A 24,404-nucleotide genomic window follows, 5' to 3' on the forward strand; every position below is an offset into this window, starting at 1 on the left:
GTCACACGCCAGAGGAGAGAGAAGCAGCGCGAGACCCGCGGCCTCGGCCTTTCCCCTCAGACCTCCTTCCCCCCTTCCTCGCGCTCCCTTCCTCCTTTTCCCTCCCTCCTTCCTTCCTTCCTTCGTTCCTTCCTTCCCTCCCTCCAAAGCGGCAGCAGCAGCAGCGGCGACGGCGCCCCCAGCGGCTCCCTCCCGAGCAGGCCTCGCCCCGCCGCCGCGGCCTGAGGCGAAGCAGCCGCCGCCGCCTCATCAGCAGAGAAGGCGCTGAATCCCCCGTCGCTGGGAGGCGGAGCGAGCAGGAGGCCCCGAGCGAAGCAGCAGGCCGGCCCGAGCCCGGGAGCAGCGCCGGCGGGAGGCGGGCGAAGAGGCAGGCGTCGCCGCCGCCGCCGCCGGCCTCCCTCTCTCTCTCCCTCCATCCACCCCTCTTCCGCCCGCCCGTCCCTCGCTCGGCACAGGCAAGATGGCGGCCGTGGAGCTGGAGTGGGTGCCCGAGACGCTCTACAACACCGCCATCTCGGCCGTGGTCGACAGCTACGGCCGGGCGCGCCGCAGGGACATCCGCTCTTTGCCCGAGAACATCCAGTTCGACGTCTATTACAAGGTGGGCAAGGCCGGCGCCGGGCCGGGCCGGGGGGGACGGACCCCGCCATAGGGCTGAGGGGAGGAAGGGAAGGGGGCACCCCCTTGATTGTATTTGGGGGGGTCCGCGCAAGGGCGGCACTGAGGAGCGCCTCTCTTTCTCCCACCCCCGCCCTGTACCGCTTTCCCAATTTGGGGGGGGGGGGGGAGGAAGATGGCTGCAGCCCAGCCCATTTTCGCCTCGGCCTTCCTTCTGCATCCAGCCACCCATTTCCCCAAAAGGGAGCTTTTCCTTCTGCCGTCCGAGTGGACTCCCCCCCCCCGAAAGCCATGCCTCCCCCCTTGCTCCTAAAGCTATTACTTGCGCCCCCTCCCGCTGTCAGATTTGGAACCCCCATCCTTATTTGTTTTGCTCAGGAAGCGTCCCAACAGTTTCTTTGCCCCCCTCTGTACGTTTCAGAAGGGGGCTCTGTTTGCTACTCGCATTTTATTTGCAACCCATGCCCCAGGAATCTTGTTTTTACCCATCGCCTCCTCCTGCTCCTTCAAATGGGGTTTGCACCCCCTTCTGAATGACCAGTATTTCAGAATTGGATTTGCTCATGTAAAAAACAACAACCACCATCCTCTTTGCTTGCGCTCCCTCACTGTAGAATGTGGACCCTCAGAGAATGTATGTTGCTTATTTACCCCACTCCCCGTTATTTGGCTTTTTCTCCCCTTCACTGCAGAGCTTGCCCCGTGTAGAATCGCTTTTTAGACCCTACCAGGAGTATTTTCACCATTTCTTGGAACAATACTCACCATCATTATAGTACCTCTCACTGTGATCTCTTTTTTATTTTGCCCCTTGCAACCCCCCCAAAAAACCAACCCCCTTCTTTGCTGCCTTTTCCAGAATTTTCCTTCTCAAAAACTGACTGCCTCCCATTCCAGTTTTGCACACCCATCCTAGGCAAGTGCCCTGACACCCCCCCAAAAAATTCCTTGATCCTTTCTTTTATGTGCTCTTCTTACCCTGTATGTAAGCACCCATTCTAGAATTTGTCCCCTAGAAAAAACTAGTATCACTTTTTGCCCCACACCCCTTTCCTCCAGAACTTGGAACAGATTTATGTCTCAGATTTGGGGGGCACTTTCCAACCAGGCCTGTTGGGGCAGGGTGATGGTAGCAGTTAAGTCTGCATAGGAGCCTAAGCTTGCAATCCTGACTCCACTTATCTGGGGGCAAATCCTGTTTAATTCAGCAGGACTTGCTTCTGAGTAGATATGGTTAGGAGGATTGCACCATAAATGTGTAATTGATATCTCTCTTTCTAACCCTCGACTGCAGAGGATTAACTAGACTGAGTACTGTTTTGTTGGAGTGGGGTGTCATAATCAGCACTGCTGTGGCTGTGTGTTTCCAGCGTTGGTGTTTTTCTTGAGAGTGTAGAATGCTTTGTAATACAATGATGTTGGATTACGCTGTCTTGCCTAGACTCTGTTGGGAGCAATAGAGAGAGATTTGTGTCCCTCACCTCACTTCTGTTTGTAGAACTGGGGTGCTGAAGAAAATAAGGATTTATTCTCTCTCAAGTTTCTCATGACAGCTGGAATTCTTAATCAGAAGTACCCTTTTAACATAAAGACTGCATGCTTTTCATTTTTCCTAAAATCGCCATCTCAGGTTAGTTTTATTGCTATTTGTTTTGCCATCCAGTTAAATATTCAAAGTGGTCCTTTGAAAATGTCAACTTTATAGATCAAGGGCAAGTCGAAGGATGCCTGGTATTTTCCTAGAGTTTGTATTCTATAAGCTGCTCTGGGTTGCGTGTAGAGTCTCCGCTTCCATCATTCTTCGATGTTAATCTTATTGTTTGTTATAGAGCAAATTGCTCTGTGGTGTTTATCCAGTGTTCTTTAAAAGACAAAGAAAAGTAATACTCATTATGGGTCTATTCTTGATAGTGGAAAAATAGGTTCAACTTCTACCTACACGTTTTGGGGTGGTGGGTATACTAGCGTGTGCCCCTGCTTCTTAAGAAGGCAGAAAGAATAATAATTGATTCCATCCCCACCTTCCCAAGCCTTAGCATATGAGAATTGTTTTCCAGTCCTTCTGTATGTGAGCTTTTAAAAAGGTGTCTCGATAAAAGGCACCCCCCACTTTCATCATTGACCTAGTCTAGAAGGACAATCAAACAGGAACAGCACTGTAATGGGATCCATTTAAGTCACTTCCAGATACCCTCTACCTTAGATATTGGGGGGGGGGAGCCATTTAAATATTCACATTTTAGCCACTGAATGGACAGAGCTTTTGGTTCAAGGGAGGCTTTTCACTCACCATTTCCAACACAAGAGAATCTTAGTTTCTGCAAAAGGCACCCCTTCGAAAGAAAGTAGTATATATTTATTTGTACGCTGCCTTTTTCCTTGATGAGACTCAAGGCATCTTATAGATAAAAATAAGAACTGCTAAAACATAGAAAAATCAATCAAACATAGAATGAAATGGAGATTAAAGCTGTCCCTTGATAGGATAGAGCTGCTGCATTTGGAAATGCAAGGATGAGCCTTGTCAAAGGCAGGGAAATCTGCAAACGTATATGTTGGCTGGAGTTCATATATCATATCCCCATTTATGTCATAGAATCATTGAACTGTAGACTTGGAAGGGACCATAAGGATCATTTTGTTCAACTCCCTGCAATGCAGGAATCTTTTGCCCAACACAGGGCTCAAACTCATGGCCCTAAGATTAAGATTTTTATTCTGTACTGACTGAGGTATCCCAGATGAGGAAAGCTGTGAATGCTAAGTGGGCATTTCAGCAGGTTTCATTGCTTTCATGTACAGTGGTGCCCCGCAAGACGAATGCCTCGCAAGATGAAAAACCCGCTAGACGAAAGGGTTTTCCCTTTTTCGATGCGCTTCGCAGGGCGAATTTCCCTATGGGCTTGCTTCGCAAGACGAAAATGTCTTGCGAGTCTTGAGATTTTTTTCGCGCCCCCCCCTTTTTCTAAGCCGCTAAGCCGCTAGTAGCCTTTTAGCCGCTAAGTCGCTAAGCCTTTAATAGCCGCTAAACCGCTAATAGCGCTAATCCGCTAAACTGCTAATAGGGTTGCTTTGCAAGACGAAAAAGCCGCTAGACGAAGAGACTCGCGGAACAGATTAATTTCGTCTTGCGAGGCACCACTGTACATGGGAAACCTTTGGTTCTCCAGGTGTTGCTGAACTGCAACTCCCATCAGTCCCAGCAAGTGTGGCCAGCAACCTAGGGTGATGGGAGTTGCAGTTCAGCAACATCTGGAGGGCCAAAGGTTCCCAACCCTAGTTTTAGATTAATTTATAATCATACAGCTGGGATAGCCAAGTAATTCATTTGCTATTCTCTTGTGGCAGGCAGTGGTCCAGTTTCTAAGCCATGAATTGGGGTGGGACAGTGGATAGAGGAACTTGTCTCTGAGCAAGGGAAGTCAGACCAGATGCCCTTCCAGCCCCATTCCATTTGATCTGTATCTCCTGATAGTTACTCATGAGTGATGTACATTTTTATCTGTATTTGTGAATGACGCTGTCACCTAGCAGAAAGTATGCCACAGTTCAGATTCCTAGTTCTTCTCATAATGATGGCCTTGAGCAAGGTGTTTTGTCACATCTCTGCTTGTGATCTGAAGGACATTTCAGAGGAACTTTCCAAACCATATTACAGAAGTTACTGGCCCACAAAATAATGTTAATAGAACTCACAGCTCTGGAAGGGGGGTGGGAGAGAAAAATCATCTTCCTTCTCACTTACAAAAGTTTGTTTGCTTTAATCCCTGGTGATTATTCTGACTCACCAAATGACTATTTATAGGCCTGATTTTAAAAATGTGTATTTTCTACCACTCTCATCATTTCCATATTAGTGTCCGGATTGTTTTTCCATGGATAATTCTTTTTCTGCACTTTAAAAGTAAGAATTTCAGAATACATGCATTGCTTCCACAGTCTTCTGGCTGCATATATTCATAAAATGACAAATGCAGATTCCAAGATGTCTGCAAGACTCACTGCTGTTACCCAGCCTGTGCTGTAGTTCACATAAATCCAGCATTTTAGGGCACTGGCTATTCTTTACATGTCTACTCAGAAATAAGGCGCAAGTGCTTTTTTCAGCCATAAGCACAAATCCTTGAGCCTGATTTGAAAATGAAGCTGGTTCACAATGTCACATCTAGGGTGCTGTGCAGAATACATACCTAACGCATGTGTTTACAAGAACATCACAGGCTGCTCATTAGCTACTGAGCCATGTACAGGATTCTGTTATTAACATCCAAAATCATGAAGAACTTCAGACCAAAACACCTAGGACACCATATTCCCCTGAACGTACCCAGTTGATCATTACGGTCATTGGAAGAGGTCCTATTGGCCATGTCATGGCTAGCAGATCAAGTGACAGCGTGGAAAGCAAACTTCTTGAAGTGGCACCAACCCCCGCCATACAATTTGAAAGGCATTGACATTGATGTGTTTTGGGCACCTACTGAAAACGTACTTGAGCATTTCCTGACCATTTTTAGATGGCACACCTCAGTATTTGTTTTACCCTTTAGCATTTTGCGTTAGTGTCTCGATCCCTTCCCAACATAACTCTGCTGAAGAGCATCTGGTTTGCATGCAAAAGGTTCCAGCCTGGCATCTCCAGGTAGTCCTGAGAATGTCCCCAGTTTGAAACCCTGCAGAGCTGCTGCCAGTCAGTGTAGACAGTACTGGACTAGATGTACCAAGGGTCTGACTCCTTATAAAGCAGCTGTCTATTCTCCTATGATTCTTATGGATAGTACATATTTGCATTTTGTTTATATTCTAGCCTTTTGATTTTATGGTTTTTACTTTATAACCCATTTAAGAGATTGCCTCCACCCAGGGAATATTTTGAGGAATAGCAGTCTACTGTAAAGCTATCATACTCATCTCTCCATTAGGCATTTAGACATCCCTTCCCCTACTTCTAGTCTGATATATGTAATGTTTGTGCATTAACTTAGGTCATCTGGGATACAGCAAGTGGTATGGATTCTGAATCCTTGTTTAATCAAATTTATGGACAAGTTTCCCCAAATCACTGGTGGTTTCTCTTGTGTCCTAAAGGTTTCATCATAATCTTAATAAGTACTAAAAGCTATTTCATTTTTTAAAAAAGAAAGTTTTATATATTAAACACTCCTTAAATTTATTAAACAAATGCCTGTTTGTTTAATAGCCTTAATAGCCTATATTCCCCTGTAATGTTTATATTTTAAGGAAACAAATGAAGGAACTGAAAACTCTTAACATACTAATTTAACCGCAGTGAGTAGTCACTGGGGATAAGTCATCTGGGAGCAATGTTAATATGCAACTTTGCAATTGTCCAGTGCAACTAGTATTGCATTTATCCCTTTATGTAACGATTTGGTGTTTTTGAAACAGAGGCAAGGTGGTGGTTAGGGCTGGGTGACAACTGGTTTTCAGTATAGTAATATATCACCAGCTAAATATCACAATATATCAATATACTGTATCACGATATCTGAAATAAGGAAGGTACTATACACAGGCAAACAGGACAATGTCCTGGCAACTGCTACTACTTATGGGTCTAAAACTGATAAATGCTGATATTATCAATCACCTCATGGTCACTTTCAGCTGCAGGCAAGCCAAAATGCATCCAAATGAGACTTTTGGTTTTGGGCTTGGCTACCAAATGGTGGCATTGAGGACACCCCAGAGTACGGTGATGAGTCATAGAGAATACAAATAATCTGAGACTGCCAGCAGGCCTGCTAGGCAGCAGAAGCCTCACCATGGCACAGCCTGTGAGGCCTTGTTGTGGTGGCAGTAGTGGTGGCCTGCAAGGCTTTGTAGCAGTTGCAAAAGTGTTGGCAGCCTGCAAGGCCTTGTCGTGGCAGTAGTGGCAGCCTGTAAGGCCGTGGCAGTAGCAGTAGTGGCAGCCTGTGAGGCCTTGCGGTGGCGGCAGACTCTGAAAAAACATAATAGTATAACTTGCACTCTTAGATCACTGTGTTTGATTCCACTTCTTACTGAGCTAAGGCTATGTACACACCATACATTTAAAGCACATTACCATTCCCAAATAATCCTGAGAACTGCAGTTTGTAAAGGGTTTTGTAGCTTGCGGCTGGCGCTGTGGTTTAAACCACTGAGCCTAGGGCTTGCCGGTTGGAAGGTCGGTGGTTTGAATCCCTGCGATGGGGTGAGCTCCCATTGCTCGGTCCCAGCTTCTGCCAACCTAGCAGTTCAAAAGCACGTTGAAGTGCAAGTAGATAAATAGGTACTGCTCTGGCGGGAAGGTAAACGGCATTTCCGTGCGCTGCTCTGGTTTGCCAGAAGCGACTGTCTGCGGACAAATGCTGGCTCCCTCGGTCTATAGAGCGAGATGAGCACCGCAACCCCAGAGTTGTCCGCAACTGGACCAAATAGTCAGGGGTACCTTTACCTTTCAGGGGTTAATCACAATTCCCAGTATTCTTATTTCTGGGGAGTCATGTGCTCTTCATGCATGGTGTATTTGCAGCCTGCATCGTCAGTTGAAAAACACTTATTGCCTATTGTATTTACAGGTGAGGAGGCTAGATAAGGAGGCTGCCTCCAAACAGAGTCCCTACAGGAGCTTTTTCTTCAAAATTTAAAGTGACTAGTCTAAGGACTTTTTTATTTTTATTTTAAAAAGTGAACAGCCTTACGTGTTACTTGGCCCATGGCATAGGTTTTAGTTCCCCATGTGTTGTTGGCCTTTCTGAGCTTTGCTGAAACTTACTGAGTAAGCTCTCATGGTGTGCTGGCTGGATTGCCTCTTTAATGTGCTGCAGTGCAAACTCTCTACAAGGCCTTGTATTTCTTTCCATAATACAAACAGCATCAGGTAGGAGAGCAGGGGTAATAATGCGGAGCCCTCCTGATGGTTTGAGCTCCAACTCCCATTATCCCTGAGCAAAGGCCACACTGGCTGGAGCTGATGAAAGCTGTAGTTCAGAAGATCTGGAAGGCAGCAGGTTGGGAAAGATGACTTAGAAAATCATACCACAAGATGTGGTTTGGTGCAGGATTGATTTTATTTAAGTCAAATCGATTTAAATCGTGATTTAAATCACTAGTCAGTAAGACTTGATTTAAATCATTTTATTTTTTTTACAGAAAGACTCATTCTTGCTGGTATAATCTTAATATTTACAACCAGATGAAGGTTTCATTTTTGGAATAATAAATTTTCAGAGTAGTTCTTACAGTTATGTAAAAAAATACTGAGTTGGTTATACCATTAGAAAAACATAGACAGATAATTATGAAATTATTGTGAGGTTCAATAAGTTAACTTTTAATATTTGGACAACTTTTCTGCTGTACTTTATTGGAAGGAGAAAAATAATCATTTCCTTAATAACAATTTAAACAATTTATTTAACTAAAGCAATAACATTATAGCATATTGTGATGGGACGATGAGCTGCTTGTGTGTAAAATCCTAGTCCCTCAGAGTTTGGTCAAGTTTGCAAACCTCTGTCTGTAACGGAGCCCCTTAAACATGGCTCCGTCAGTCGCTGGCAGATTCCGACAGTGGTTGCTTTCGGAATCGCTTCCAACATAAAAGCTCCTTAACGGAAACACGTCTTCTGGACTCTCTGCGTGACAGTTTCCGGCGAGGAGTGGGTGTCCCTACAGGAGGTCCTGAAACCTCCCCACTGTTTTCGCTGGAAGTGTCTCTGAGCCATCCCTCCAGCTCCCTTTCCCTCAGCCCAGCTCCTCTCCCCCTACTGGTTCCCTCTTCAGCTGCTGAGTCTCTCCCAACCTGTGTGAGCCCTTTCACTTCCCTTCCTTCCGATGGCAGTTCCCTGACATCCACCTCCCCTCCAGGGCCCCCTTCATCCCCTCTCGCCCCCTCCTCTACGGGCGGTGAGGAGGCAAAACCCCGGAATGAACTTCCTTCATCTTCCGATGTCCCGAACACTTCTCTCCACCTGTTGCGGTTCCTGGTCTCGAAGTACTCCTCCTCCTCAGAGTCCATCTCCCCTTCCCCTTCCGATTCCGAGAATCCTTCCAACTCCTCCTCCTCATCGGTGGTCCCAAAGTATTCCCTCCGGAACCTCTCCACAGGCTGAGGTTTCCTTGGGAACCTTTGATGGAACGTTTCTATCAATACCTCGTCATTGATATCTTCTGCCATTACCCAAGTGTTTTCTGACTCCGGTTCTCCTTCCCACGCTACCAAATACTCCACCTGATCCCCCTTCCATCTGGCGTCGAGGATTTCTGCCACATGGCTGCTGCATTCCCTTTCTTCTATGACCGGTCCCCGAGTGGCCATCCCTTCTCGTCCCCCCTCATACGGTGACAGTAACGACCTGTGAAATACTGGGTGCAGTTTCATGTGGTTGGGTAACCGGAGCCTGAAAGCCACTGGGTTGACCTGTTGAATGACCTCAAAGGGACCCAATCTCCTGGGTCTTAATTTCTTACAACCTCCTTTGAACGGCAACCCTTGGGTTGACAGCCACACCCTATCTCCCACCCTTATGGTTTCACCTTCCCTTCGGTTCTTGTCTGCCTGCCTCTTGTATTCTTCCTTCGCCCTTTCTAAGTTGAGTTGGAGCTGACGATGGATTGCTTCCATTTCTTCTACAAAATGCTCGGCTGCCGGGACACCCCATCTCTCCCCTTCTCCCCCTGGGAAAGCCCTGGGATGACACCCATAATTAGCCAAGAAGGGGCTCATCCCTGTGGACACATTCTCGGCATTGTTGTAGGCAAATTCCGCCAGCGCCAACTTTTCTACCCAGTCATTCTCTCTGTCATTGACATAACACCTCAGGTATTGCTGGAGGACCCCGTTTGCTCTTTCCGCCTGCCCGTTGGTTTCAGGGTGCCGGGCAGTCGAAAAGTTGACCTCCACCTGCAGTAAGCTCATGAGCTTCCTCCAGAACCTGGAAGTAAATTGTTTTCCTCGGTCTGAGACCACCCTCAATGGCACCCCGTGCAACCTAAAAATGTGTTCTACAAATAACTTCGCTGTCTCTTCCGCCGTGACTGCATGCGAGCAGGCTACAAAGTGGCACATCTTTGTTAGTAGGTCTACCACCACCATGATGGCTGTTTTCCCCTTGGACTTCGGCAGATCAGTCATAAAATCTATCGACACTGCCTCCCAAGGTCGTTCTGGGGTTGGTAAGGGTTCTAATAGCCCCGCCGGTGCCCGCCTCTCCCCTTTGGCTCGCTGGCATTGCTCACACCCTCTTACATACTCCCGTACATCTTCCCTCACCTTAGGCCACCAAAATTCCCTGGTGACCAACCACATGGTTTTGTGTTGTCCAAAATGCCCCGCCGTGGGGCTGTCGTGCAACTGCTTGAGTACCCTCCCCCTTAAGTCTCCTTCAGGGATATACAGTGCCCCTTTGTAATACAAAGCTCCATTTCTTTCCTCGAAACCCCCTGGTTCCTCTCCCTCACCCCTAAGACCTCTGAGCTTATTCTGGGCGTATTCATCATTCTCTGTTTCCTCTACCAGTTCTCTTTGTCCCACCAATGCCGCCCCACACACCCAGCGGTCCTCTGGAATGACATGTCTCTCTTCGGGTGCTCCCTCCTCCTCCAAATATTCAGGTTTGCGTGAGAGAGCGTCCGCCCTAATGTTCTCTGGGCCTGGCACGTAACAAATCTCAAAGTTAAATTTGGAGAACTCCTGGGCCCATCTCACTTGCCGTTGGTTGAGCACTCGTGCCGTCCTCCAATACTCTAGGTTCTTGTGATCAGTGCACACTTGCACCTTATGTTGTGCGCCAATTAGCAGGTGCCTCCATCTCCGGAACGCCTCATGAATGGCTAGTAGTTCTCGGTCATACACCGTGTAGTTCCTCTCGGATTTGTTCAGCTTTCGCGAAAAAAAGGCACACGGTCTCCACTCTGACTCCTCCTTCCCTGGCTGCAGAAGCACCGCCCCAATCGCTCTGTCTGATGCGTCAGTTTCCACTCTCATCGGTTTTTGTAAATCCACATGCAGGAGTTGTTGTTCCGAGGCGAAGGCCCTTTTTAGTTCCTCAAATGCTCGCTCCGCCTCCCCAGTCCAAACGAACTTCTTCTTACTGCTGAGACAGTCCGTAATGGGCGCCGTCAGGTGGGCAAAGTTTCGGATGAACTTACGATAGAAGTTCCCAAATCCTAGGAACCTCTGCACATCCTTCCTTGTTTTGGGTGTTTTCCATTCCAGCACCGCCTGGACCTTGCCGGGATCCATGGCCAATCCCTTGTCTGACAGGCGATACCCCAGGAATTCCACCTCCTTGGTATGAAACTGACACTTCTCCAGTTTCACCCACAGCTGGTTGGCTTGCAGCCTGCTCAACACTTCTCTGACGTCTCTCACATGCTGCTCCTCATTCTCAGAATACACCAACACGTCGTCTAAGAAGGCCACACAATTCTTGTAAAGCAAAGGCCCCAGGACGTGGTTCATAAACGATTGAAAGCACGCGGAGCCTCCTTGTAGGCCGAAGGGCATAACTAAATATTCAAATGCCCCCAAAGGGGTGAACATGGTGGTTTTCCATTCATCCCCCTTCCTTATTCGTATCAGGTTGTACGCCCCCCTTAGGTCCAGTTTAGTAAAAATCTTTCCCTTCCTGACCCTTGTCAAAATGTCGTCAATCCTGGGCATAGGGAAAGCCACTGGTTCTGACACTGCATTTAAGGCCCTGAAGTCACACACAAGCCTCGGCTTGTTCGTGTTTTTTTTATCCACAAAAAACACTGGGCTGCCCCCCACCGCCCTGGACTCTCTGATGAACCCTCTCTTCAGGTTCTTGTCAATGAACTCTCTTAGCTCCTGCATCTCTCTGTCTGACATGGCGTACAGCTTGCCTACAGGGAGCTGTGCCCCAGGGAGTAAATTGATTTGACAGTCAAAGGGTCTATGCGGGGGTAATTGGTCAGCTTCCCTTTCGCTGAAGACGTCGCGGAGATCTGCGTATTGTCGTGGTACCTTCACGTTCTCCGTTACTTCAGTCCCTGCTAGGGTGGCTTGGGCCCCTGCCAAACCCTTTCCCTCTTTGCAGTGTTCTAAGCAATGTGCTGAACCAAAAGAAACCACTCTCTGATGCCAGCCCACCAGCGGATCATGTAACGCTAGCCAGCTCATCCCCAATATAATGGGAGCTCCTCCCAAGGTGGCCACATTAAACGCTATCAGTTCGGTGTGCCTTGCCACCTTCATTATCATTGGGACGGTCTGCAAGCTGACTTCTCCTCCCAACAGCTCCCTGCCATCGATCGTGGTCACCTGCAGGGGGTTGCTTAAAGGGATCGTCTGTATCTGGTGTTCAGCTGCAAACTCTTTGCTCATGAAATTGCAGGAGCTGCCTGAGTCCAACAGCGCCTTTATCTTTAGAGGGTGTCCGTTTGGCAGCTCTAGCGCCACTTCTATCACTAGGGCGGGTTTAGGAGGTTCTGGCGTGGGCACTTTCACTGCTCTTTGGCCTGACTGCTGTGCCCCGACGGTGGCAGCCAGGCGTTGGCTTTTACTTGCTTCGGTATTTCTTCCTCTCTTCCCTCCACAGCTCCTACCATCCCTTGCCATTCCTTCCTCTGGGGGCAGACTCTGGCAAAGTGACCTGGCTGTTGGCAGAGATAGCATTTCCGGGCGCCTTTTCCCTCCTTCTTTCCCCCCTCACTGGGCTTTGAAACTGCGCGCGCGCGCGCTGTTCCGATTTCCATCGGCTCTGCCGGCGGGAAAGTTGGCTCTGGAATGTCTGGAATGCGGAACTCCTTCCAACGTTCCCCCTTCCCTTCCCGCCTCTCCAATGCTCTCGCCTCCTGGCGCGCTCCTATGGTCAGCGCTGATTTGGTCAGCTGGTCCATAGACTCCGCCCTGGGCGCCCGGGAAAGTTCGTCTTTCACAGCCGAAGAAAGCCCTTCTTCAAAAAGCATTTGAATGGGTTCCGCCGATAGATCCCACCCCAATTTATGGATCAACATGGTGAATTCAGTCCAGTACTCACGGACAGATCGGCTCCCCTGTTTGCAAGCCATTAACTGTCTGCGGACCACTCCCTGTTCAATATCGCTGGAAAACATCAGATCCATGGCGCGAAAGAACTTCATCGTGTCCTTTAGGACGTCACTATTCGCTGCCATCAGGGGTCTAACCCAGTCTCTCGCCCCCTTTTCAAGATGCCCAATCACGAAAGCCACTCTTGATTCCTCGTCAGGGAATTCATCAAACTGCAGATTGAGGGCATATTGCATCTCTGTCCGAAAGCCATGATAGTCTTTGGGCTCCCCCCCAAACTTCTGCACCAATCCTGGTACCTTTCTGACGAGCTGGGTGTCTTTCCCCTTTTTGTCTGCATCCTGAGCCCTCCTCTCCTCAAGCCTCGCCGTCTGCAGCGCTAGCTGGACCTCCAACACCCGGTACCTTTCTTCCAGGCTTGGACCCGCTCCAGCTCCTGCTTCTCCGGTTCCGGCTGGGTTGCTCATGATGCCTTCTCCTGCACAAGCTGCTCACGAAGACTGTCGGAATGCTGTGATGGGACGATGAGCTGCTTGTGTGTAAAATCCTAGTCCCTCAGAGTTTGGTCAAGTTTGCAAACCTCTGTCTGTAACGGAGCCCCTTAAACATGGCTCCGTCAGTCGCTGGCAGATTCCGACAGTGGTTGCTTTCGGAATCGCTTCCAACATAAAAGCTCCTTAACGGAAACACGTCTTCTGGACTCTCTGCGTGACAGTTTCCGGCGAGGAGTGGGTGTCCCTACAGGAGGTCCTGAAACCTCCCCACTGTTTTCGCTGGAAGTGTCTCTGAGCCATCCCTCCAGCTCCCTTTCCCTCAGCCCAGCTCCTCTCCCCCTACTGGTTCCCTCTTCAGCTGCTGAGTCTCTCCCAACCTGTGTGAGCCCTTTCACTTCCCTTCCTTCCGATGGCAGTTCCCTGACACATATGTATCCATGTTTGTTAACTGATGTGGTTAAACTTTGGAGGGGGGGGATCTTTAGAAAGATTTTTCCTCCAAAAGCATTTTATTTTAAAAATCCGATTTAAATTTAAAAAATCCGATTTAAATTTAAAAAATCTGATTATCATTTTTTTAAAAAACGAAAACAAAACATTGATTTTTATCCACCCTGGTTTGGTGGAATGTCTCATTTGAGCCACTGGGTGATTTCTTAAGACCTTCAGAATCCAAAGTTTGGAGGTTCAGAAAGGAGCAATGGCTTCCAGTGCTATCCAGTTGCAAAATATAGTTTGCTACTGCATGCAAATGCATCATATGGATGCAGACAAGAATGCCAAACTTTGGCTTGGTCCTGGTTTGAGGCCAGACTGCAATTTGAGCAAACCCTAGTTTGCTGCATCTGAAGCAGCAGCAACTAGAAGTGGGAGCTTTGAAACTCTCACATTCAGAGATTAGGGAGGGAGGAAGGATCCTGATCACAGTTTGAAGGATAATCTGAATGCGGCCACTGTGGCTAGACATCTGAACAGAGCCGTGTGGGGCTCTCCGTCTCTGTTGCCCTCTATTTGTGGGTGCAGTTAAAAGATTCCATTCACTGGTTTATACAAATATGGAATTTCTTACCAATCTGGATATTAAGCTGTAATGAGCCCTGAGGAAGTGACGGTGGGACTGGCTGCATGAGGAATGGGAGGTGCTCAAGGAGCTGAGGGGCTCTGATCCTGGGAAAGGGGCTCAGCGCGTTCAGAGTCAGAGGTCAGGAACTGGGTGAAGGGCTGTGTCTCTGTTCCCATCAGATATGCTGAATGTTGCCTTGATACTGAATGATGAGGCATTATAATTTTGTATATGTGTAGAACCTTGCCATACTTTATGAAAGTGTGGATTAAAAATACTACAGTTAACAAACACGCACACCACAGAGTTTATTCTCGTCCAAATGCCTTATCTGTTCTCAGCCTTATCTATACCATGCAGGTAGGTTTGAATGAGAGGAACTGTACTGTACACCTCCTTATTCTTCTGAAAGGAAGGATGGGATGCAAAGTTGAATTACAAATGAATAAATAAGTGAATTTTTGGTATCTTCAAAAATGGAACACTCACTATTCAGTTTGCTGGCTAGCTTTTCTGTCTACAGAATCTTGATCTTTCACTCCATTTTACAAAGTGTGTGTAAAAGTTAAATGAGCAGACCCAGCAAAGAATTACTAAAGCGTATGCTTCTGTAGTCCTCACGTGAGACTAGGTGCTTCTCAAGATAACATGTGAGCATATGCTCTTCATAACATACTGTTCCTTAATCCAACTCCCGCATTGATTTCCCCCCCTGTGTAATTATTCTAGGCAAAGATGCCGCATCTCAAATTGTGAAAACACACAGTCTTAGCTTGTGGCACCTTTCCTTAAATTATTGTTTGGTATATTTTTCCAGATCAAGTGCTGTATACAATAAAGTTTTACTCAGGCCAGATCGATTGAAATTAATGACCCTAAATTAGTCATCCCCACCAGTGTTCAAAATTAGCCAGGTGCATTTTGCACCTGGGTATCGGCCACTTGCGACCAAGTGAAGATGCCTGGGTGCCAGGATGGCACCTGACATTTCCATCTTCTGGAGGTGCATGCCTAGGCATCATTGGATCTTGACTTTTTTCACACACTAATACAACATCCTGAAGAATTGTATCAGTCACATTTTATCTGCGCAATTGGAATGAATTTCAGGAAGCAGAATGCTTTTTCTATGCAGCCTGAGCAGGAACAGGGAAGAATGTTATAGTTATTTGTAGCTTGTCTTCACTTACCCCACCACCTTACTCACAGTTGTGAGGAAAAAGAGGTAGGATAAAATATAAGGGACACTCCACATATTGGCCTGTTCCTATCCCTTTTCCTTAATGGTGACACAGACCATTCATAACTTAAGAATTTTCTTCACAACTATGAGCAGGGTGGTGGGCTAAATGAAGACAAGCTACAACAATTAACTATAACATTGTTCACTGCTTCTGCTCAGGTTGCACAGAAAAAACATTTTGCTTCCTGAAGTCCATTTCAGTTGCCCAAGAATGGCAGCGAGACTTTCCGTTTTGGTGACTGCAACCTTGGTTTAAGGAGCCATTTGGTGCCTACCTTATATATCTGAGTTTGTAACAATGCATGCCCCTTAATTTCAATGAGTTGGCTCTGAGTAGGGCTAGCCTTGGATACATGTCCAAACGCAATTAGATGGCTTGAAAATAGTTTGTTGTTTTGGTTATGCTTCTTCCATGTTCTTCATATGTTTTGGATATGCCTGGTGCCCACATGGGGGAAATATATAGCCACATATCTTATTGTCATGTGAAAATTAGTGGAATTACCTGTTTTGCCAAAATTGCAGCAGGTAGTTTAAATTTATGGGAACCAATACCATGTGATAGCTAAGAGTTCCACAGCTCTATAAACATTTTATTTTGGCATATCTTTTAGTCGACTGTTTAGCAGATGCATGGATTGTTACCTGCATTTGGCATGTACACGGGCGTCAAGGGGAAATTTGGAAAACAGTGGCATCAAGAGGCCATAGAATGTGGGGGCATGATTTACCGAAAGTACGCAAAATAAAGGGCATCACTTCAGCCTACACCCCCCCAACAGCATTTATTTTCCCCTGCAACCATTTCTTTCGTAGACATCAGTCCCAATTCTTCGGATTCATGACCAGTTTATGTAGCTGTAGAGAAGGGATGTGGAAGCTGTGGCCCTCGAGATGTTCTCGGGATTATGTCTGCGATCATCCTTCACTATTGGCCGTGTTGGCTGAGGCTGTTGGGACTCTGACAACATCTGGTGGGCCACATATATGCCTCAAGGGCAGCCTTTCTCAACCTGCGGGTCCCCAGATGTTGTTGAACTACAACTCCCATCACCCCTAGCTAGCAAGGCCAGAGCTCAGGGATGATGGGAGTTGTAGTCCAACAACATCTGGGGACCCACAGGTTGAGAACCACTGCTCTAGGGGAAGCCCACAAGCAGACCCTGAGTGTAACAGCCCCCTCTCCCTTCCTGCGGTTTCCAGCAACTGGCATTCAGAAGCACCCTTGCTTCCAACAGGAACATAGTCATGGGGGTTAGTAATCACAGATAGCTTTATTCTCCATGGTTGGCATCTGGGTGGCCACTGTGAGACCAGGATGCTGGACCAGATGGGCTACTGACCTGATCCAGCAGGCTGTTCCTTATGTTCTTATCCACAAGCAGCTGCCTGTCCTTTCTTGGAAATGGGTTATTCAGTGAGGTGGACTTTCATTCTGACCCAGTTCTTAGCGAGGCATATTTGGACCGGCCATTTCACTGAGCCTCTTCTGCAGGCAGCTAAATGGATTTCCTTTTGTACATGTTATCTTTGTTTCTCCAGCAAGAAACAGAGGGGGAAAAACATTTTCAAAATATGATTAGGACATCGCAAAGGAATTATATGGTGTGTTTTTTAAAAAAATATATTCTGGCAGGATTACAGTGCTGCATACAAATTATCTGAAAAGGCAACACTATATTAGGGAAGGAGAAGCAAAAACAATCCGTGAGAGGATTTCATGTCGTTCTTTTTCTCTGGGATAACAAGATGGAGTTACAATTTAAGGTCTTTAATCCTGTCGTGAAGTCAGTAAGACCTTTATTACTGAGAGTTTCATTTGGAACAAGGAGCTCCAGTGAAACACTAATATTGCACACTGAAGGAATTTTTCTTTAGTAGTTTTGTTTCTTCCTCTTTCTCCTAAGAGCATCTCATTCCAGTTTTGGGGGTGTGGGGGTGTGTCCAGGTGGTCTCCTGAATAGATGCTGGCCAGACTCCCTACATATTCATGTCCCACCTGCCTATTAGGCCTGGATAATATATTGCCCAGGACTGGTATGAGGAGGAGACCCAGATGTTGGCTTCAGTCAGCGGTATATTGCTGGTAAAACCGCCACTGCTCCTGAGTTCCTCTGCTAGCAGCATCTTCTGGAGAGAGACAATAGTCCCTTCCTCCAGTGGGCACTGCTAGCAGAGGAACTTGGGAGAGGTAGCGGTTTCAGCAGTGATATACCCCTGAGTGAAACCGCCATCCCACTCTGCCCTTGTTCCTCCTCTTTAAACTGCTCAACTGAGGAGTGTGCAGCTGCCCTTGCTTCAGCCAAGCAGTTAAAGGTGCCCCCAGCCCAGCACGGCTCCCCCCAACTGAGCTGAGCAAAGCAGCCCCAATGCTCCTGCTGCTTGCTTGCGGGGGGGGGGGACTGTCTTAGTGGGGGGGGGGGAACCTTCCCTATCCTCAGCTGAGCTGTTCAAACAAGCTGCATTGTCCCAGTCTCTGAGTACCTGGGTGAAACCACCTCAGCTCCTGCTGTGTGAGCTGGGGCAGTTTCACCCGGTGCCCAGCATGCAGAGGCCAGTGCAGTTTCTTTTTTCAACATTGTGGTATATCGCCAAACCGTGGTGATACACCGCGATGTTGAAAAGCTGATATCGCCCAGCCCTACTGCCTATAGCGCACCAACCATGTATTTCGCAGCTGAGAGTAATAAGTAAATCATCCCATGTGCTCCTATGTATGCAAGGCTTCTGGGCTGGGTCACTGATCCAACATTGGCATTAGAAAAGGGAAATGAAGACCTTTGCATACCATTAGGAGGAGTTGCCAAAGACACACCATTAAAAAGCAGCAGCATTTCTTCCGAAAATAAGATTGGGGTAATGGGCTTAGGAGGGAACCTGTCGCATCCCTACAAATCCATTGCGGATCCCTACATCAGAACTGATTTTGTAAGCTGCTCTGAAAAGCCTTTTAGCTACTGGGCATGGTATAAATGCAGCTACATCATGACTCTTTAGTAGAGGGTCATTAGTCCATCCATGTTTTGCTTGTCTGGTGAAGGGGTGAAGATTTCTCCTGCCACTGGATCCTTCCCCTCCCCCCAAGAACTTTTGAGTTCACTTTCCGCATGTACGTGCCCTTGCCTTGTTCACATGTTGCCTGTGGTGTAGTGGTGAAGAGGGTTGGACTACTAGGATCTAGGGAAACCAGGTTTCAAATCCCCACTGGGTCCTGAACCTCTTGCTGGGTTACCTTGGGTGCCATTCTCAGTCTCCTGGCCTACCCTACCTCATGGGGATGTTGTGAGGATAGAGCAGGGGAAAAGGAAAACCATCAATGTATTCCATCTCAAGCTTGGAGGAGAGGTCGGATGTAAATGTAATAATAATAGTAAAATTTAAATAGCCTTCAATTTACTCATATGGTATGTGCTCCTTACTTCAAGTGGTGGGAAGTTCCAGGGGCTGCATGGCTTAGGTTTGGTTTCTTTTGGAGGTGAGGACAGGGCACCGAAGGCTTAATGGCATTGGGAGGGGGGGAAAGTGTGTGGTTTATTTACAAAAGGCAGGTAGCATATGCTCTCCTTCTGGGCAGCAGATCCCATACCTTCCATCTGATATCCACCAAGGGACCCTTTGCACACCAAACTGCTTCTCACTTTTAGCTCCTATCTGTTCCATTAACTGCCCTTTTTGTGTGCTCTCTCTCTCTCTCTCTCTCTCTCTCTGTGTGTGTGTGTGTGTGTGTGGCTTGTGTCCTTGTTCTCTTTCTCACCCACACCAACTCACACCCTTCTCCTTAGCCAGGGATGTCATCATCTCCAAACACTTTTATCATAGATAAAGCTATTAATGACCACCAGCCTTGAAGGCAGAGGCAGCGTGGCTTTGAATGTCAGTTGCTGGGAATCACAGGTGGAGAGAGTTGCTGTTGGACTCAGGTCCTGCTTGTGGTCTTCCCTTGGGGGCACCTGGTTGGCCACTGTGAGGACAGAATGCTGGACTAGATGGGCCTTTGGTCTGATTCAGCTGGGCTCTTCTGATGTTCTTCTGATGGTGTTTTCATTCTGCACATTCCAGGGAAATCTCTTTTCTAAGGAACCATCTTCTAACAATTAGCTCCCAGACAGATTAAAAAACACAGAAGTAGCCATGTTACCTCTGTTGCAGCAAAAACAGCAAAGAACCTTGTGGCACCTTAAAGATTTACCAGATTTTGGTATAATACTTTGTGGGTCAGAGTCCACCTCACAATATGCATGAAGAATAATCCCCAAGTACAGGTGTGGTGGAGGACTATAAAGTAGTGAGATCAGAGGGAAATGCAAAGCAAATTGTGCAGATAGTGACAACTCAGTTAGTGCCAGTGCGCATGCAAAGTAAGCACAGTCACCCTATATTACTGCAGTGATAGGTGATAAAACTGTCAACTTGGCAGTGCTGAGTTGGTTAACACCTACAGAACCATAAAGAGACTATAAAGAACCATAAAGGCAGAAGATTTCTAATTGTGGCCTGCAAGCTCCATGCAGCTCTGCAGAACGATTGTGAGACATTCAAAAATACCTGGAACTGTATACTGAATTATGTTTTTTTCCTGATGACTGAGATGGAGGCTGTTTTGAACAGGGCTGGAGTTACCAAACCAGCTAATAAGATTGATTAAGGGACCAACCATATTTACTCAGAGTAGACCCAGTTAAATTAAATTAGTCATATTTAGTTGTGCCCTTTAGTGTCACTAAGTCTACTCTGAATAGAACCCATTGATTTTCATGATATAGACCGATGCAGACTGCTAATCTGTCCCTTAAAAGCTACCAGTTAAAGGGACAGCAGTCTGGGCTAGTCCTGGGTCTGTGATTTTCACAATATGGGGCTGCTTTTTGTGATAATCCTGGAATGGAAGATAAAAGTTCAATAAGTTGTTTACAAAACTGTGAAGTTTGAGAATAGCTGCTTAAAGGCAAGCCCACAGTGTTATTCCAATACATAGTGATAATCTCGCCCAGAATAGTTGAGTAGAAATTTTGTGTAAAAGCAGAATGGGATGTGGAACAAGGGCATGGCTCCTTGAGAATAAGAAGCTATATTGGACTGCTTTAATGAAAACAACAACTCAAGAGTTCTTCTGAACATTTACCTTTAGATTCCATCCACATTGGCCAAAAATGGGGAAAGATTGATACCCACTTTTAGATTCCCCAATATGGGAATTCATGAGGTTTTCTGTTTTATACAGAGTGGCTTGGAACCCAAAGCGCAAAGATCAAAGCGGGTAGAGAGCATAGAGTGACTCAGAAACAGAATGGAGTTTTTAAAAACACGCACATAGCAGGTGAACATGTATACTGACTGGAATTACTCCTGGAACCATCACAAAGTAGACTGTGAGCTGCTCAAATCTTTTCTACGCCACGAACTACCGGGCAGATTTTTGGCAAGGTGACATATCTTGACCTTGGCACGTATCTAATGGCACATGATAGGGCAGGTTTCTTCTTTCTGGGTACACTTGCCTAGATGGGAAGAAGAGTTGTAATGTTAAGCTAGCATTGCTGTACTGAATGCTAGAATCTCAAAATGAAATTGCAAACAAAAGCATAAAAAAAACCATGGAGCAAGAGCTGAAACAAATTCAGTAAATAAATCTGCAGTAGGTAGATGACTGCACTATTCTGCCTTGCAGCACACTTGCAGGATTGCTGAGAAATGAAGCATTTTTCAAATACGCTGTAAAAATGTTGAACATTACTATTTGCAAGCCTGAACCAGGATTCGACAGTGCAACAATCATTGTACACTTGTTAGTTTAGCGAACTCATGAATGATTATGGTCCGGATATTATATTTGACTTTTTTCATCTTGGGGGCGAAAAAATTCTCAAAGGCCTGACCTACTTCCACAGGATTTATATATTTTAAAAGGCTAATTATCTAGCTATGGGCTGGCCTGGATTTTGGCAGGCAGCTGGAAATGAAAGTGAGCCTACATTGTTGCTGCTATGTGGAACACTAAAATGGGTCCAAGTTAATGGACAATCACAGTGTTGTGGTGTTAGAATGTCTAAATGGGGACTAAGGAGACCCATTTTCAAATCTGGTATGAAGCTCTCACTGGGTGACTTTAGCCCAGTCCCAGCTTAATCTTCCCCTGCCAGCAGGACCAATGATCAAGTTTGACTCCAAAATATGGAGAGGGGCACCTGGTTGGGGAGGACTGATCAAGCCCAGTGCTCCATCTCCAGCAATGGAACCACCAGCATACATTTTAAAAGGTAAAGCAGCAATAAATACAGATAACATCATTAGGAAAGTCATAATATGGGCAACTCCACACTTACACTTGCTCGTCTTGTGCACAACCCGTACACACAGCACCAGGAAATAATTCAATTCATATCCAGAAATGGCGGGAGAGAGCTGGAAAGTCCTTGTAGCTCACAAGGAGACCCTCTGTGGATCCCAAAGATGATGTCAGTGAAGAAGAGGGTGGAGGTGCAGTGGGGCTTTGTTTGGGATGCTCAGCCTCCCTGCCTAACAACTGGTGTGTGGGGTAGCGCAACAGCAGCTACTTTCCCGTGCGTCCTATAGCTTCCTGCCAGCCCCAGAGCTTCCATTCTAGTTGTGGATATTTTGGGATACAGTATGTATTGAAGAAAGTGGGGCAGAAAGGGTAATTAGAGGGCGCTTCCCATTTTACACGATTTCACTTATGTGCGCGGTCCCCTGGAATGTAACCCCCATGTAAGTGGGGAGTCATCTGTATCCTATTTAAAACAATACACAAAACTGTGCATCTAAAAGTTGCAGATCTTTGCCTACCGCTGGAAAGTTAGCGCCAAGGGTTTTCTAGAGTCAGGGCAGGGGGCACAAGGATAGGGATCCCTGTTGCTGGTCCTTATCTAATTCAGCATTGAATGGTAAAGATAAGGAGGGAGAAGGAGAACAGCTCCCTGAAGAAGAAGATCTCAGCATCCAGGCAGGTGTTTATTCAGGAAAAAGTAGTAACTTAGTCCTCTAGGACTTAAGAGAATATCTGTGTGTCCCAGAACAATTTCATATTTAAGAAGTTCAGAGGTGATGGGGAAGCTTATCTTTTCAGAGACATTTGTTTGCCACTTTCATATTTGAGGAGGCCCAAAATTACTTCCTAAGGAACCTGAGGATTCCCCAGAACACAGCTGGAACGGAGCTTTTCAAAGGAAACAGATCATTCAATTACATCTTTGCGTTAACTTTCAAATACCCTCCTCCCCCCCACCACATCAAATCACTCGATTTTTCACACCATTTGGGTATATATCATTGAAATCCTGCCACAGATATATTCCGTTTAAACATGTTTGTTGGTATTTAAGGAAAGAGATTAGCAGTGATATGCCAAGCTGTCAGAATTTCTGATAAGGTTAATAAAGACCAAGGCAGCCTTCCCAAACAGCTTAATCCTTGTGGGTGAAACTGGCAAATTATGAGTCGAGAAGCCTTTCTGCTTCCTCTTTGGTGGGGGGAAAGAGGAGTCTTTAGACCTAGTAAACAAGCAACCCGGAGTTTTGTACTGTGTTACAGCTTATACATATATATCATAGTTGCTGACAGGTATCTAGTGTATTAAAGCCATTGTGATTGCTCAATGTGTTTCATCAAGTTCACTCATATTCTTTGGTGTGATACATCCAGTTAGTCCAAAGAAGCTAGGGGATCAGGAATATAGATGTGGACTCCTCATGCAAAAGTTCCCTTCCCCCATAGTTTGTATTAACCCTAGTGTAGAATCATTCATATATTGGTGCTAACCAAGGTTTTTTCCCAACAGGTTTATGGTATTCTTTTTAACCCTATGTGAGACCATGCTTTGAGGTAGCTTTGCAAGCCATAGTTAGGAAGCAATTCTGGGTAGCATTAACTGTGATTAGTGCCAGCATGCCCACAACACTACCCTATGCTAAAGGAAGCCTTGGGAAAGTGTCTATAAAAGCCACTGTATATGCCTGATTTTAGGAGATTGGAAACACGGTTACATTGGGCTGTTGAGAACAATGGGATTTTCTCTCAAGTAAATGTGTATAGAATCTCCTTATCTATCTGCCTGCACATTATGATCAATGGAAGAGGCAGTCCTGGTGGTTCCTAGGTTAACTGAGTTGTGTGGTTCAGGTGCCCTTGGAAGATCCTTTTCAGTGGTGGCTCCACATCTGTGGTATGACCTCACTGCTGAGATGTGTCTCGCCCCAACTTAGTATTGTTTCAGGCATCTCTTTTTTGTTTTTTAAAAAACATATTTCACTAGGATTTTAGTGGCTAATGAGGTAATTGTTCTACTTATGCAGTATATGAGAATTACTTTATTGATTTATTATGCTTTCATATTATTATTAATTTTTAAAGTAAATTGCCAGTATAGAATCTTTCATAAAACTGCATCCTTGAACATACTTTGCTTTGACCTATACTCCTAAGAACTGCAGACATTTTAAGCTTTAGCTGTGTTGCATCCTCATTATGTTTTCTCCCATCCTTTGCGGGCCAGAAGAAGAGTTTTGTTTTCTAAAAAAATTAACTGCTGTGGATCTATGTAAACAAGCTCTCAAAACTTCCTAAAGTTCAACAGCCTTTGTGGGAATTCCCTTCCATATAAATGTTTGGCAGTCAACCAGTTAGGTTGGCAGTCTGGATCAAAGGTTGCCACTACTTGGTGAGCTTTAATAGGTGATAGGCTCTTTTAAGCACTTGTCATGCATGGTCACTGAATAATCAAGCACAGCTTCTAGCTATTTACACTAGCAGTAAAGATGCTTGGAAATCTCATTTCCCCCAAGGTTGTTGTACATAGAAAGTGCACATGCTGGAGTATTTGCAACACAATTTCTGTAAAGTAAAATTGAATACCCTGAGGATTACAGTGGACGCTTGGGTTGCAATCGTGATCCGTGCAGGATGCGCGACTGCCGAAACCCGTAAGTACAGTGCTGCCTCGCAAGACGAAATTAATTCGTTCCGCAAGTT

General features: G+C 46.2%; 1 protein-coding gene across 1 annotated transcript in view; it reads left to right on the forward strand.

Moving 5' to 3' along the window:
* The first annotated feature begins 239 nt into the window (after nucleotides 1-239).
* The window catches only part of APPBP2 (amyloid beta precursor protein binding protein 2), a 44,239-nt gene continuing 20,074 nt past the window's right edge, over nucleotides 240-24,404 (forward strand). Inside the window, exon 1 of the mRNA XM_080982998.1 lies at nucleotides 240-601. Coding sequence (XP_080839124.1) covers nucleotides 461-601 — 141 coding nt within the window. The 5' untranslated portion in view covers nucleotides 240-460. The remainder of the gene's footprint in view (nucleotides 602-24,404) is intronic.

This window comes from Podarcis pityusensis (genome assembly GCF_964106645.2).
Source record: "Podarcis pityusensis genome assembly, chromosome: 15".
In the NCBI taxonomy this organism is placed as follows: domain Eukaryota; kingdom Metazoa; phylum Chordata; class Lepidosauria; order Squamata; family Lacertidae; genus Podarcis; species Podarcis pityusensis.